The 13,677-nt window shown below is 51.6% G+C and overlaps 1 protein-coding gene across 5 annotated transcripts in view; it reads left to right on the top strand.

Moving 5' to 3' along the window:
- Positions 1-13,677, top strand: part of LOC147116858 (WD repeat-containing protein 97-like) — a 154,840-nt gene that overhangs the window by 35,076 nt on the left and 106,087 nt on the right. For all 5 annotated transcript variants that reach the window (XR_015078322.1, XM_085987268.1, XM_085987267.1 and 2 more), the window contains exon 5: positions 1,841-1,962. Coding sequence is in view for 4 of the 5 variants with exons in the window: in XM_085987268.1 (XP_085843394.1) it covers positions 1,841-1,962 (122 nt within the window). In the remaining variant the exon portion in view is untranslated. The remainder of the gene's footprint in view (positions 1-1,840; positions 1,963-13,677) is intronic.

Here is a 13,677-nt window from a genome sequence, read left to right as displayed (position 1 = left end):
AGGCAGCGAGATCCTAGACAGGCAGCGAGATCCCAGACAGACAGCGAGATCCCAGACAGACAGCGAGATCCCAGACACACAGCGAGATCGCAGACACACAGCGAGATCCTAGACAGACAGCGAGGTCCTAGACAGACAGTGAGATCCCAGACGCACAGCGAGATCCCAGATGCACAGCGAGATCCCAGACGCACGGCAAGATCCCAGACGCACGGCGAGATCCCAGACGCACGGCGAGATTCCAGACGCACAGCGAGATCCCAGACAGACAGCGAGATCCCAAACACACAGCGAGATCCCAGACACACAGCGAGATCCCAGACAGACAGCGAGATCCCAGACAGACGAGTTCCCAGACAGACAACGAGATCCCAGACAGACAGCGAGATCCCAGACACACAGCGAGATCCCAGACACACAGCGAGATCCCAGACACACAGCGAGATCCCAGACACACAGTGAGATCCCAGACAGACAGCGAGATCCTAGACACACAGCGAGATCCTAGACACACAGCGAGATCCCAGACAGACAGCGAGATCCCAGACAGACAGCGAGATCCCAGACAGACAGCGAGATCCCAGACACACAGCGAGATCCCAGACACACAGCGAGATCCCAGACACACAGCGTGATCCCAGACACACAGCAAGATCCTAGACAGACAGTGAGATCCCAGACACACAGTGAGATCCCAGACACACAGCGAGATCCCAGACACACAGCGAGATCCCAGACACACAGCGAGATCCCAGACACACAGCGAGATCCCAGACACACAGCGAGATCCCAGACACACAGCGAGATCCCAGACACACAGCGAGATCCCAGACAGACAGCGAGATCCCAGACACACAGTGAGATCCCAGACAGACAGCGAGATCCTAGACACACAGCGAGATCCTAGACACACAGCGAGATCCCAGACAGACAGCGAGATCCCAGACAGACAGCGAGATCCCAGACAGACAGCGAGATCCCAGACACACAGCGAGATCCCAGACACACAGCGAGATCCCAGACACACAGCGAGATCCCAGACACACAGCGTGATCCCAGACACACAGCAAGATCCCAGACACACAGCCAGCTGCCAGGCCCCCTTTGGCTATCAGGAGGCACTAAGACTGCCCAGTCAGTGCAAGATCACAGATGAGGTCCATCCTACATTCCCTCCTCCCCCGCCCATTGCTGCATCTATTTCCGCATCCAAGGGGAATCAAGGGACATGGGGATCGGGCAGGAAAGTGGAGGTGAGGTCAAAGATCAGCCATGATCTTATTGAATTTGTGGAGCAGGCTCGAGGGGCCGTATAGTCTACTCCTGCTCTTAATTCTTATGTTCTTATGAAAAGCACAGCCTGGAAGATAGAAGCAGATTCAATAATAACTTTCAAAAGGGAATTGGATAAATACTTGTAGGGGATAGATTGCAGGGCTAATGGGGAAAGAGCAGGGGAGTGGGACGAATTGGATAGCTCTTTCACAGAGCCGATGGGCTGAATGGCCTCCTCTGTGCTGTATTATTCTATGATATGTGACTCCAGTCCCACACCAATGTGGTTGACTCTTAACTGCCCTCTGAAGTGGCCCAGCGAGCCAGTTCGTTGTATCAAAACCTCTACAAAGCAGCACTGTGGGAGGACCTTCACCACACAGACTGCCGTGGTTCAAGAAGAAGGCCCACCACCACCTTCTCAAGGGCAACTAGGGACGGACATCTCGCAGAAAGAATAAAACTAAAATCTGTACAACTGAGCGTTGGTCTCTGATTATTCTGCAGTTTGTGTCTGTGTCTGGACTGCCTCCTATTGACGAACTCTTTGTCACATCCCCATTAGGAAAATCACAGGGATCACCCTCTTCGAAGCGCTGAGATGTGTGGTCACTTCCTCCAGGGATGGGAACATCAAAATATGGGATGAAAGTTGGAACCTTCAGATGGTGTTTGTTGGACACAGAGGTGAGTGGAGACCCAGCCAGGTTCCGTACTGAGTCCTGATCGTAAAAAGGTAGCTAAGGTTTCTGAGGGGTGGTCGGGGGAATAAATTACCAAACCGATGGGGCAACACACGGAGAAGAAGGGTTGATGAGGACAATGTGGTTGATGTGGTTTACATGGACTTACAAAAGGCGTTTGATAAAGTGCCACTTAATAGGCTTGCCAGCAAAGTTGAAGCCCGTGGAATAAAAGGGACAGTGGCAGCCTGGGTACGAAATTGGCTAAGTGACAGGAAACAGAGAGTAGTGGTGAACGGTTGTTTTTCGGACCGGTGGAAGGTATACAGTGGTGTTCCCCAGGGGTCGGTACTAGGACCATTGCTTTTCTTGATATATATTAATGACTTGGACTTGGGTGTACAGGGCACAATTTCAAAATTTGCAGATGACACAAAACTTGGAAGTATAGTGAACAGTGAGGAGGACAGTGATAGACTTCAAGCTGGTGAAATGGGCGGACACGTGGCAGATGAAATTTAACACAGAAAAGTGTGAAGTGATACATTTTGGTGGGAAGAATGAGGAGAGGCAATATAAACTAAAGGGTACAATCCTAAAGAGGGTGCACGAACAGAGAGACCTGGGGGTATATGTGCACAAATCGTTGAAGGTGGCAGGGCAGGTTGAGAAAGCGATTAAAACATACGGGATCCTGGGCTTTATAAATAGAGGCATAGGGCTGGATTTTCATCGGGCCGTTGAGGCGGGATTGGAGGCGTGTGGGGGGTTAAAATTGCAAAAACTAGCGGGCGGGCCCAACCCCGCCTCCATCCCGCCTCCAAGCAATTTTAATTAAATCGTGTCTACTGGTCCCGTCTCCGTCCCGCCTCCAAGAGGCGGGATAGGCCGTTAAGGCCCTTAACAAGCACTAAATTGCCTCTATAATGCCATTTTGATAGGCCTTGGTGATTTTAACCCTTTTCCCACGTGAAGCACACCTGTTCTGAAACACGACGGTGAAACCTGGCGGGAGCACAATTGGATTGCTGACTATTAGCTGCAGCTCCACCATTAAATAGGATATTTGATCAGCCATCATTTGCAGGTGGCAGGACTTTGTTTTCTCAGGCCTGGGGAACTTTTAGAAGGCATAAACACAGCTGTGGAAGTTTGGAGCCTGACACCCATCTCCAGTGTGACCTCCTGGGAAACCCCTCTTGCCACCTTCACTGAGCGCTTCCTCAACTGAGGCATATACCAAGTAATCCTAAGCCCTCAATGTGGAAGTCCCATTAGCGTAATGACACATGCCACAACTACAGCAGTAGCCATCAGATTTTTTATTTACAGTAATCATCTGATGGCTTTTTAACATAAAACATCAAATTTCACCCAAGTGACTACCCTTGTGACTATTTGTGCAGTATCTTTTACGCGTACTCCTACATGGTGCTTCCCCTGTGGCTTCAGCAGATGTGGAGGCCCCTTGCTCACTTTCTTGCTGCTCCTGTCTCGACACCTTTGGCGGGCGTCCTCTGGGGTTGCGAGCCTGTGAGGGCTCGTCAACAGTCTGCTGCTCTTGCGGCTGTGCAGGGGTTGAGTCGCCGATCTCAGATGAGTGTGGACTCTAGTGGGGCTCTGACTGAGGGCTCTGCAGTGGCATGGAAGTGTGAGCGCTTGGAGAGGAGCCCCCACTTCCTTGATGTCTGCCACCAACTTCCCTCTCATGAGTCAGGTCCCCCTCAGCGCTTGCAAGTGGCTTGAGAGCACCTTGCTGCACATCAGGGGGGCCATGGGGACCCGTATCTGCACTGGCAGTCCTACTCAGAAGGACTTCCATGAAGGTCTGGTTTCTCTGTTCAATAGATGACCATCGCTCCTCCAGAGATGTCATTCTATTCAGAACACTCACCATGTTTTCAGCACTCTGGGGACTTATCACCTCCATGGAGGTTGCCATCTTTTCCATGGTGATGCGTTCATGCGCCAGTGACTCCACAAAGGCTCTGCTCATGTTCGCAATGGACTCCTCCATTCACTCCACACTCGCAGCGACCCTGGAGACAAAACCTGCCAGAGACTCCTGCATCTGTTCCTGGAGTTCCAGCACTGCTGATCTTGTGGATGGACCCAGAGGCAGAGGGTCGACATGCAGCTGAGCCGAGCTGGCAGAGTCCTGCGCCCTCCGACTAGGACTCTCCACTGCTGTCCCTGTCTCCACAATCTGCTGATGCTCACTTGTGAGCTGTGATACACCAGGTGACAACACTACTCTATCTCGCGAAGGTCCCACCGAGGTGTGAGTGTCTGCGCTGGTGCTGGGTGCGGTGAATTCTGCTGACGCTGCGTCCTCAGAGGTTGCAGCTTCCTCTGAGGAGCCTGGGTGCTCAGGCTCTTCCTCCTGGCTAGTGGGGACGGGTGCTTGCGATGGTCCTGTGGGGGAGTAAAGGAAAGAGTCAAGAGATGTGATGCCAAGGTTACATGCACATTTCATATTGCAGATGATCATAAGTCCATCTGTTAGAGCTTCAGAATCATTATCAGTGACTCATGCAATGTCATTGAGAGAGATGGAAAACTATTCTGTCACCAGCTTGCTGTGATGCACGCGTCTGTCCGTCCCCCACTTGCGCATCGTCCTCCACTCCCACGATCTCCAGGACCGCATCTTCCCAGGGGGTGAGGTGGGCTACTGAGGGTGGCCCTCCTCCTGTCCTCACTCTTTCTCTCTTATTATGAGCTCTCTTTTCCTGCAATGAGAGAGATAAGTGGAGTTTGAGTGAGAATGAAAGAGTGAGTGTAGAGAATCCATAGCATATATACTTAAAAGGAAACAAAGATGGAGTAAGGTGGCAAGACCAAGGGCCCTCCCTGTGTGTTGTCAGTTGTTTTCATAGCATCACAGTGATAGGGAGTGTGAGGGCTGCATAGTCGAATAGTTAGGTGAATGTGACCATAGAGAGGGAATGGGTAAGGGTGCATGGATGTCAGTGTCAAGTGGGATGTGGAGGAAGAGATTGCTAAAGCTGAATGCTGGTGAGGAGAGGCAATGGGGATCAGATTGAAGGTGATGGGAAATTCATACTCACTTTTCCAGTGCGCAGAAGGTCATGAAATCTCTTCCTGCACTGAATCCAGGTTCTGCGGGTTACTGACAACGAGTTGACCATCTCTGCCACCTGGATCCACAGAGCCTTGGCCTGCTGGGGAGGCTTCTTCCTCCCTGAAGAAGGGAAGAGCACCTCTTTATGTGCTCTTGCTCCCTCTACTAGAGCTTGCAGGGCAACGTCATAGAACCTGGGAGCAGACCTAGGTCTCTGGCTGGCCATTCTTCCTCCAGGACCCTCTCACTGCAAAGGCCAAAAGGTTGGCAGTCTGCAGAAGAAGCAAGGCTTGTTGCAGACCTTAAATGCAGCAGCAATGATGACGTCATCGGAGACGACTTTCTGTAGGGGGGCATCTATTAACTGGTTTAAGGTAATTTACCTGGTCTTGCAGCCTTTGCCTGCACTCTGACCAATTCCAATCTTTTACCTGGTTTACGGTACTTCACCTGGTCAGGCAGCCTTGCTGCTACACTGTAAACCAATTTTCAAACAGTGGTTTCGAATCGCTACCCCACCTTCCAGTTCTGACTGAAGGACTTATAATTAATGATATTAAAACGGACAAATGGTCTGGATGAGAGAAAAATCAAGCCTTATTAACTAAAAGAAACTATAATCAAATATCAAACTATACCACACGAACACAGTAATTACAGTAAAAATTGCTTAAATGGGGGAAGGCAGATGGCAAAAACGAGGGATTAAATGGCTACAATGTTGATTAAACAATCTTAGCAATTTCCCCTTAATTACCACCCCCTAACTAGGTTGCCTTGCTGAGGAGTCAGAACCCTGCTCACCTGGGGTCCAGCGAAGTAAGAGCTAAGAGAGAGATAGCTTCTCAGGAGCTATCTTTATACCTGGAAAAGTCTGTCTGCAAAATTCGCGCCCAATGTTCCAATACACAAGAGAAACGCTGTGATTGGTTGATTCAAAGTGGTTAGAATGGGTTAATGTGTCTGCACTGTGGGGCCGAAATGTTCCCACCCACATCTGGAGCTCACCTGGGCTAAAACAAAAGGGAATGCAACTGCCCTATTGTCCAGAATGATGGGTGCTTCAAAAACCCATTCAATTCCTAAACTGTTGCATATCAAAATCCGTTCCATGGCTTCAGTATCTCATTGTCTGTGAGTGCTTTGAATGGCTGTGTAAACAGAAGCAGTTTCAATCGATTGTCCTTGGTTAGTCTCAAGTAGTTAGGCCTAGAAATTCATTATAGCCACTTTTGGGGCGGTAAAGTCGGGCGGCCGCTAAAGTTTGCGCCCGGCGCAAATTCGAGGCCACTTCCCCGATATTCATTAGCTTCGCCCTAAGAGTTTGCTCGAGCGCTAAAACTGGCGATGCACGCCTCTCTTTAGGCGCTAAGCCGGAGGTGCTGAGCGATAGCGCCGAGGCCGGGCGCAGCGCAGGTGCGTCCATTTCTTGATTGACAGCAGACACCCTGGCGCCGGCCAGCTCTTAAGGGGGAAGGGTCGACTTGGTCTGCTGCCACGCCCTGGATAGGGGAGCCCTGCAGCTAGGCCTGAACACTGGTGCTGGACCCAAATAGCGCCTGAAACCATGGAGAAGGCCCGTGAACGTGCGCAGCGCTTCTCAGAGATGGATCTGAGGGTGCTGGTTGGTGCTGTGGCGAAGAGACGCCATATTTTGTTTCCGGACAATGGCAGGAAGCCGCCGGCCCGCGTCTACAGAAGAGCCTGGAGGCATGTCGCCACCAAGGTGTCATCCAACAGCGAGGTCCCCAGGAGCGGTGTCCAATGCCGCAAAAAGCTGAATGACCTCGCCAGGATTGTCAGGGTGAGTACCCTTTCCAGTGTCCTCCTCATCCTTGCATGTGCACCTCACATTATGGGCAAAGGGACCTGAAAGCCCTAATGGCCAGCCCTCATGCAGCAGCTATGGGACACTCATGAACATCAATTGCACATTGTGCACTTAACACACTGGCCAGGCTATTCGACCATGGGAGGCAGTGCACACAAGATCAGGGCTACACACTGGCCAGGCTATTCGACGATGGGAGGCAGTGCACACAAGATCTGGGCTACACACTGTACTTAGAGGCCGTCCTTTCTCTTGCAGGCCAAGCTGGCCAATAATAAGAGGAGCCGGAATGCGACCGGGGGAGGCGGCCCCCAGATCCAGCCGCTCACCGAGCTGCAACATCGCGTGGCGCGCATCATGGGTGCCCGGGTGATTGGCCCCGTTGCATCTGGAGATGCCGACCCTGTTCTGGGCACCAATGGTAAGGACACCACCTTTTGGACCTCTCTCGTCCCACTTGCGCATCAGACCTACATCCTTTGCCACTGTCCGACCAATGCGCTGAATGCCACCACTCATGCATCCCTCGCTGACGCCCTCTCCTCAATCTAAAGCTACTCTTGTGCCTTCCTGCTTTCAGATGGTGAGGAGGAGGTCCCTGAAGTTGCCAGTGACAGCTCCTCAGAAGAGGAGGAGGAGGAGGAGCAAGAGGAAGGCGGCCCATCAGGGGAACCCTCAGCCGTGGCAACCCATGCCAATGTAGGGGACACGTCTTCCCTGGAGGGGAGCGTGGGGGAAGTGTCGGAGGGGAGGGTAGCTCCTGGGACCAGCGGCCTGCAGAAACGTGGGAGGGGGGTGGAAGCTCAGCGGCCTTCTCCCCAGAGGGGGGAAGGGTCGGAGGGGAGTCCAATTGCTGGGCCCAGCGGCGTCCAGCAACGCAGGAAGGGTCGGCCAGCTCGGCGGCCTTCTCCCCAGAGGGAGAGTCCGGCCTCTAGTCCGGAGACGGCCAACGCCGAGGAGATGCGCCGCATCGAGGACTTGTCTGCGGACTCGGAGCGCCGGCACACGGAGCTCATGGGGGTAGTGGCACGGTTGCCTGAGGCCATCGAGTCCCTGTCTCGGAGCGTGTCCGAGTTCGGGCCCTCAGAGGCCACCAGTCGGGCGGAATTCCGGGCAGATCAGGCAGCGAGTCGGGCGGAATTCGGGGCAGCTCTGGCAGCGACTGGCCAGGTGATCAGTGGTGCCGTGCAGTCACTGGCTGCTCTGATGCGGTCACTGAACAGGTCAACACGGGCACTCACTGCTGCCACACTCGCTGTGTCAGCCAGGCATCGCCAGGGCACCCGGCGCGCTGCAGCAGCACAGCGGTCTGTCCCTCGGCAGATTGGTGCGCATGCTGCAGTGCTGGCCCGGGCGAGTGCCAGTGTCTCAGGCGACCAGCGAGCGCCTGCCATCCGCCAGCTTGCCCCCATTCCTCCAGCCGCCACTGCCACTCCCCCAGTGGAGCTGCCAGGAGCTGCTGCAGCGACTGATGCTGGCCAGCCACAGCTGCAGCATTCACCAGCCGGCCCCTCAACGGCCAGACGTCGTCTAGGCCGACCCCCAAGGGCATCTGCCGTCACGACATGTGCCCCTCAGGAGCCTGCCCCCAGCCTCGCAGCAGCCAATGGCCTCACTTTGAGGAGGAGCAGCAGGGCGGGCAGGGGCCACACAAAGATGCCCAAGGCATCGCCCTCGCGGGCCAAAAAGTAGAATGTGTGGGCAGTTGTGTTTGTTTTTTGAGGCCGAGAATTTGATGTTTGTTTTCTGAAGGCCGAGGATGTGATGTTTGTTTTTTACGAAGGCCGAGGATGACGGCCATTTTTGTTGCACTGTTTTGTTAATCCTCTCCAGGTTGTGGGAGCGAGTAATGTGTGTGAGTGTTTTTAGGGGGTTTCGTCTGTTTTTGGTTTTCATGTGGGAAGGGCCCTGAGTTTGTACAATAAACCATTTTATTTATTCACATTGTCCATGTTTGATCTTTGAAGTGTTTGTTGCCTTAACCGGCTGAGGGCTTGCGGAGCGGCTGCAATCATGTTGTTTCATTGGCACAAGCCATTCCCTGACAGGGGGCCTAGAAGTGATGGTCAATAAGCCGCCGACGGGCGGCCCTTGGACCTTCTGCCTCCCTCCTGGGCTGGTACTCCTTGTCCTCCTCCTCCTCCTGCTCCTCCTCGAGGTGGTGGTCCAACGTGAGGTGGCAGTGCCCGAGTCCTGCGGATAGCCAGGTTGTGCAGCATGCAGCAAACGATGACGAATTGGGAGACTCGCTCCTGCAAATACTGGAGGGCTCCCCCGGAGCGATCCAGACAGCGGAACCGTTGCTTGAGGACGCCGATTGTTTGTCTATGATGTTCCTAGTCGCTTGATGGCTCTCGTTGTATGCCTCTTCAGCAGGGGTCGTGGGCGCGCGGAGCGGGGTCATGAGCCAGGTACACAAAGGATAGCCTTTGTCCCCGATAAGCCATCCTCTTGGGGGAGGCTGTGCCTGGAACATGTCAGCCACAGTTGTCTGTCGCAGGATAAAGGCATCGTGGCTGCTGCCTGGAAAGCGGGCATTGACAGCTAGGATGCGCTGCCTGTGGTCACACACCAGCTGTACGTTGAGGGAATGGTAGCCCTTCCGGTTGCGGTAATCCTCGGCATGCTCCAGAGGTGCCCGCAAAGCCACATGCGTGCAGTCAATGGCGCCCTGCACCATGGGGAAGCCCGCTATTCTTGAAAATCCCACTGCACGCTGCTGCTGCTTGTCCAGGGTCATGGGGAAGGAGATGAATTGATGTCTCCTTCTGAAAAGGGCATTGGTCACCTGGCGGATGCAGCAATGCACGGCGAACTGGGAGATGTTAGCGATGCCCCCAGCAGCGGATTGGAAGGAGCCGGTGGCATAGAAGTTGAGAGCCACCGTCACCTTCACTGCCACCGACAGAGACGCCCTGCGCATCAGCTGTGGCTGCAGATCTCTGTGAAGCAGCTGGCAGATGTCTACAACCACCTCCCTTCTGAATCGCAGCCTCCTAACACACTGCGCGGCAGACATGGTCAGATAGGAGGACTGCTGGCGGTATACCCTGGGTGGGTAAGGCCTCACTTGGCGACGCCTGTTGCCCCCTCTGCGTCTAGCCAGGGCTGCCACTCTCTCACGGCGTCTGTAAGCCCTTCCGGCATAAGGCTGAAACTCAGCGTTGGCACCCAATGCAGACCCCATTATATGCTGGCAAACACTGAGATCTCAATGAAGGCAAAGATAATTGCTAAGCTCTGGCCTGAGCCAAAAATACCTGTCCTAGTGTTGGGCCAAAGCAGTAAGCTCTCCTCCTTGGTCTCTCTCCAAAAAACCGTTGCACAAGAGTGAATGATGCAAAATGGCTGGCCTTTATAGTGCAGGGTAAGTGCCCTTTAAATTGCGCTCCCCGCGGCCCGCCTCGGCTGTGTACCGTTCCACTTCACAGTCGTTAGGGCCGCCCGGCGCACAATGGGGCGGCGCGAGTGAAATTCCGGTTCCGGGCGCACAAAGGGCGTTGCACGACGAAATGACGTCATGATCTGCGCGCGCAGCAGGGCGCGCGCTAAGACTTTGCGCCGGCGCTAAATGTCTACTGAAGTTGGGGCGAGGCGCAGATCGCGCTGCGCCCGGGCGCTCGAGATCTACTCCTCCTAAGGCGCTAATGGCTGGCGCGCCCAACTGAATTTCTAGGCCTTAATCCCTTATGTCAATAAGCAACTTCAAGTGCTTCTGAGAGGGAAACTCCCTGGTTTGATTGACAGGTCTTTCACACAGACACATTACAAGCTGCTAGCTGCTCTTTTAAGCCCCTTTGTTCTTGGCCAATGCTTTCTGTGACCATTTTCAAACCTCTTGAAATATACAGTTCGAAACTCAGAGGTACCATTTTAATAAAAATGTAATGTCTTAGATCCTGATGTTGCCCAAGTGCTGCTCTGTCCAACGCAGCTTTTCACGAATCTGGGTACACTGTCCTACCCAGAGGCAATTCAAAACATATAATTCTTCATCCACGATGTGGAACAGTATTTTCAATCTTCAGGGAAAATTAGGGGAATTTTGCGAACCCCTACATTTCAGACTGGAAAAACTCATTGGCCATGGGTTCCCACACGTTGGAACTCAATTGGCCAATTAAGTTAAAATCGCATCATTCTCCCACATCGATTTAGAATCAGGTGGCTAACACAAAATGCGGATTACACGACCCCAGCCCGCCCCTGAATCAAAATCCAGCCCATAGAGTACAAAAGCAAGGAAGTTATGATGAACCTTTATAAAACACTGGTTCGGCCTTAGAGAGGGTGCAAAAAAGATTTACGAGAATGATTCCAGGGATGAGGGACTTCAGTTACGTGGATAGACTGGAGAAGCTGGGGTTGTTCTCCTTAGAGCAGAGAAGGTTGAGAGGAGATTTGATACAGGTGTTCAAAATCATGAGGGGTCTAGACAGAGTAGATAGAGAGAAACTGTTCCCATTGGCGGAAGGGTCGAGAATTTGGCATAAAAATAAAACAAAAAAGATGACTCAACCGTGGCTAACAAGGGAAATTAGGGATAGCATAAGATCCAAGGAGAGGACATATAAATTGGCCAGAAAAAGCAGTAACCCTGAGGATTGGGAGCAGTTTAGGATTCAACAAAGGAGGACAAAGGGATTAATTAAGAAGGGGAAATAGAATATGAGAGTAAGCTTGCAGGGAACATAAAAACTGACTGTAAAAACTTTTATAGATATGTGAAGAGAAAAAGATTGGTGAAGTCAAGCGTAGGTCCCTTGCAGTCAGAATTAGGGGAATTTATAATGGGGAACAAAGAAATGGCGGACCAATTTGTTATGTCTTCTAGTGCTCGTAGTGCTTTGTAAAGACGACTCTGGACTCGGTAGTTTGTAATTATAACTACTGTTTTATTTATGTTGTAATGGCTGCCTGCCGCATGGTGCGGGGTGACATTTTTTCCGAGTGCTGTGCGGCGCCTGCGCACTACTTTCCCAGCATTGTAGTGCTGCTACACTTGATTTGAGTGTTAGTACACTTGTACAATGTAGTCCCAACATAACTATGTAACACAATTAAATACATATTTTGGTTCTGTCTTCACAAAGGAGGACACAAATAACCTCCCTGAGATGTCGGGGAATATAGGGTCTGATGAAAGGGAGGAACTGAAAGAAATCAGTATTTGTAGGGAAATGGTGCTAGGGAAATTGATGGGATTGAAGGCCGATAAATCCCCAGGGCCTGATAATCTACATCCTAGGGTACTTAAGGAAGTGGCCCTAGAAATAGTAGATGCATTGCTAATCATCTTCCAGCATTCAATGGAATCTGGAACAGTTCCCATGGATTGGAGGGTAGCTAATGTTACCCCACTATTCAAAAAAGGTGGTAGGGAGAAAACGGGGAATTACAGACCGGTAAGCCTGACATCAGTAGTGGGGAAAATGCTAGAGTCCATTATAAAAGATGTAATAGCAGAGCACTTGGAAAACAGTGACAGGATTGGACAAAGTCAACATGGATTTACAAAAGGTAAATCGTGCTTGACTAATCTACTGGAATTTTTTGAGGATGTAACTGGTAAAATAGATAAGGGAGAACCAGTGAATGTGGTGTATTTGGACTTTCAGAAGGCTTTCGATAAGGTCCCGCATAAGAGATTAGCGTGTAAAGTTAAGGCACATGGGATTGGGGGCAAAGTATTGACTTGGATAGAGAACTGGTTGGCAGACAGAAAGCAAAGAGTTGGAATAAACGGGTCTTTTTCCGAGTGGCAGGCAGTGACTAGTGGGGTACCGCAGGGATCGGTCCTTGGACCCCAGCTATTCACAATATATATTAATGATCTTGACAAGGGAACTAGATGTAATATCTCCAAATTTGCAGACGACACAAAGCTGGGTGGGCGTGTGTGCTGTGAGGAGGATACCGAGAAACTCCAGTATGATTTGGACAGGTTGGGTGATTGGGCAGAAGCATGGCAGATGCAATATAACGTGGATAAATGTGGTTATCCACTTTGGTGGCAAAAACAGAAGGCAGATTATTATCTGAATGGCAATAGATTGGGAGAAGGGGAAGTGCAACTAGACCTGGGTGTCCTTGTGCACCAGTCGCTGAAGGTAAGCATGCAGGTGCAGCAGGTGGTTAAGAAGGCAAATGGCATGTTGGCCTTCGTAGCAAGAGGGTTCGAGTACAGGAACAAGGATGTCTTGCTGCAGTTGTACAGGGCCTTGGTGAGACCACATCTTGAGTATTGTGTGCAGTTTTGGTCGCCTTATCTGAGGAAGGATGTTCTTGCCATGGAAGGAGTTCAGCGAAGATTCACCAGGCTGATACCTGGGATGGCAGGAATGACATATGAGGAGAGATTGGGTCGATTGGGCTTGTACTCGCTGGAGTTTAGAAGAATGAGAGGGGATCTCATTGAAACTTATAAAATTCTGACAGGACTGGACAGACTAGATGCAGGAAGGATGTTCCCGATTGTCGGGGAGTCCAGAACCAAGGGTCACAGTCTAAGGATAAGGGGTAAGCCATTTAGGACAGAAATGAGGAGGAATTTCTTCACCCAGAGAGTGGTGAACCTGTGGAATTCTCTACCACAGAAGGCAGTAGAGGCCAATTCATTAAATATATTCAAGAAGGAGTTGGATATATTTCTTAAGGCTAAAGGGATCAAGGGGTATGGGGAGAAAGCAGGGACAGGGTACTGAGTTTGGATGATCAGCCATGATCGCATTGAATGGCGGAGCAGGCTCAAGGGGCCGAATGGCCTACTCCTGCTCCTATCTTCTATGTTTCTATGTTTCTAT

The sequence above is a fragment of the Somniosus microcephalus genome, chromosome 5 (genome assembly GCF_052327205.1).
Source record: "Somniosus microcephalus isolate GS21.2 chromosome 5, FLI_Smic_1.0, whole genome shotgun sequence".
In the NCBI taxonomy this organism is placed as follows: domain Eukaryota; kingdom Metazoa; phylum Chordata; class Chondrichthyes; order Squaliformes; family Somniosidae; genus Somniosus; species Somniosus microcephalus.
Note: the sequence above shows the minus strand (reverse complement) of the source record. Positions and strands in the feature narration are given on the sequence as shown.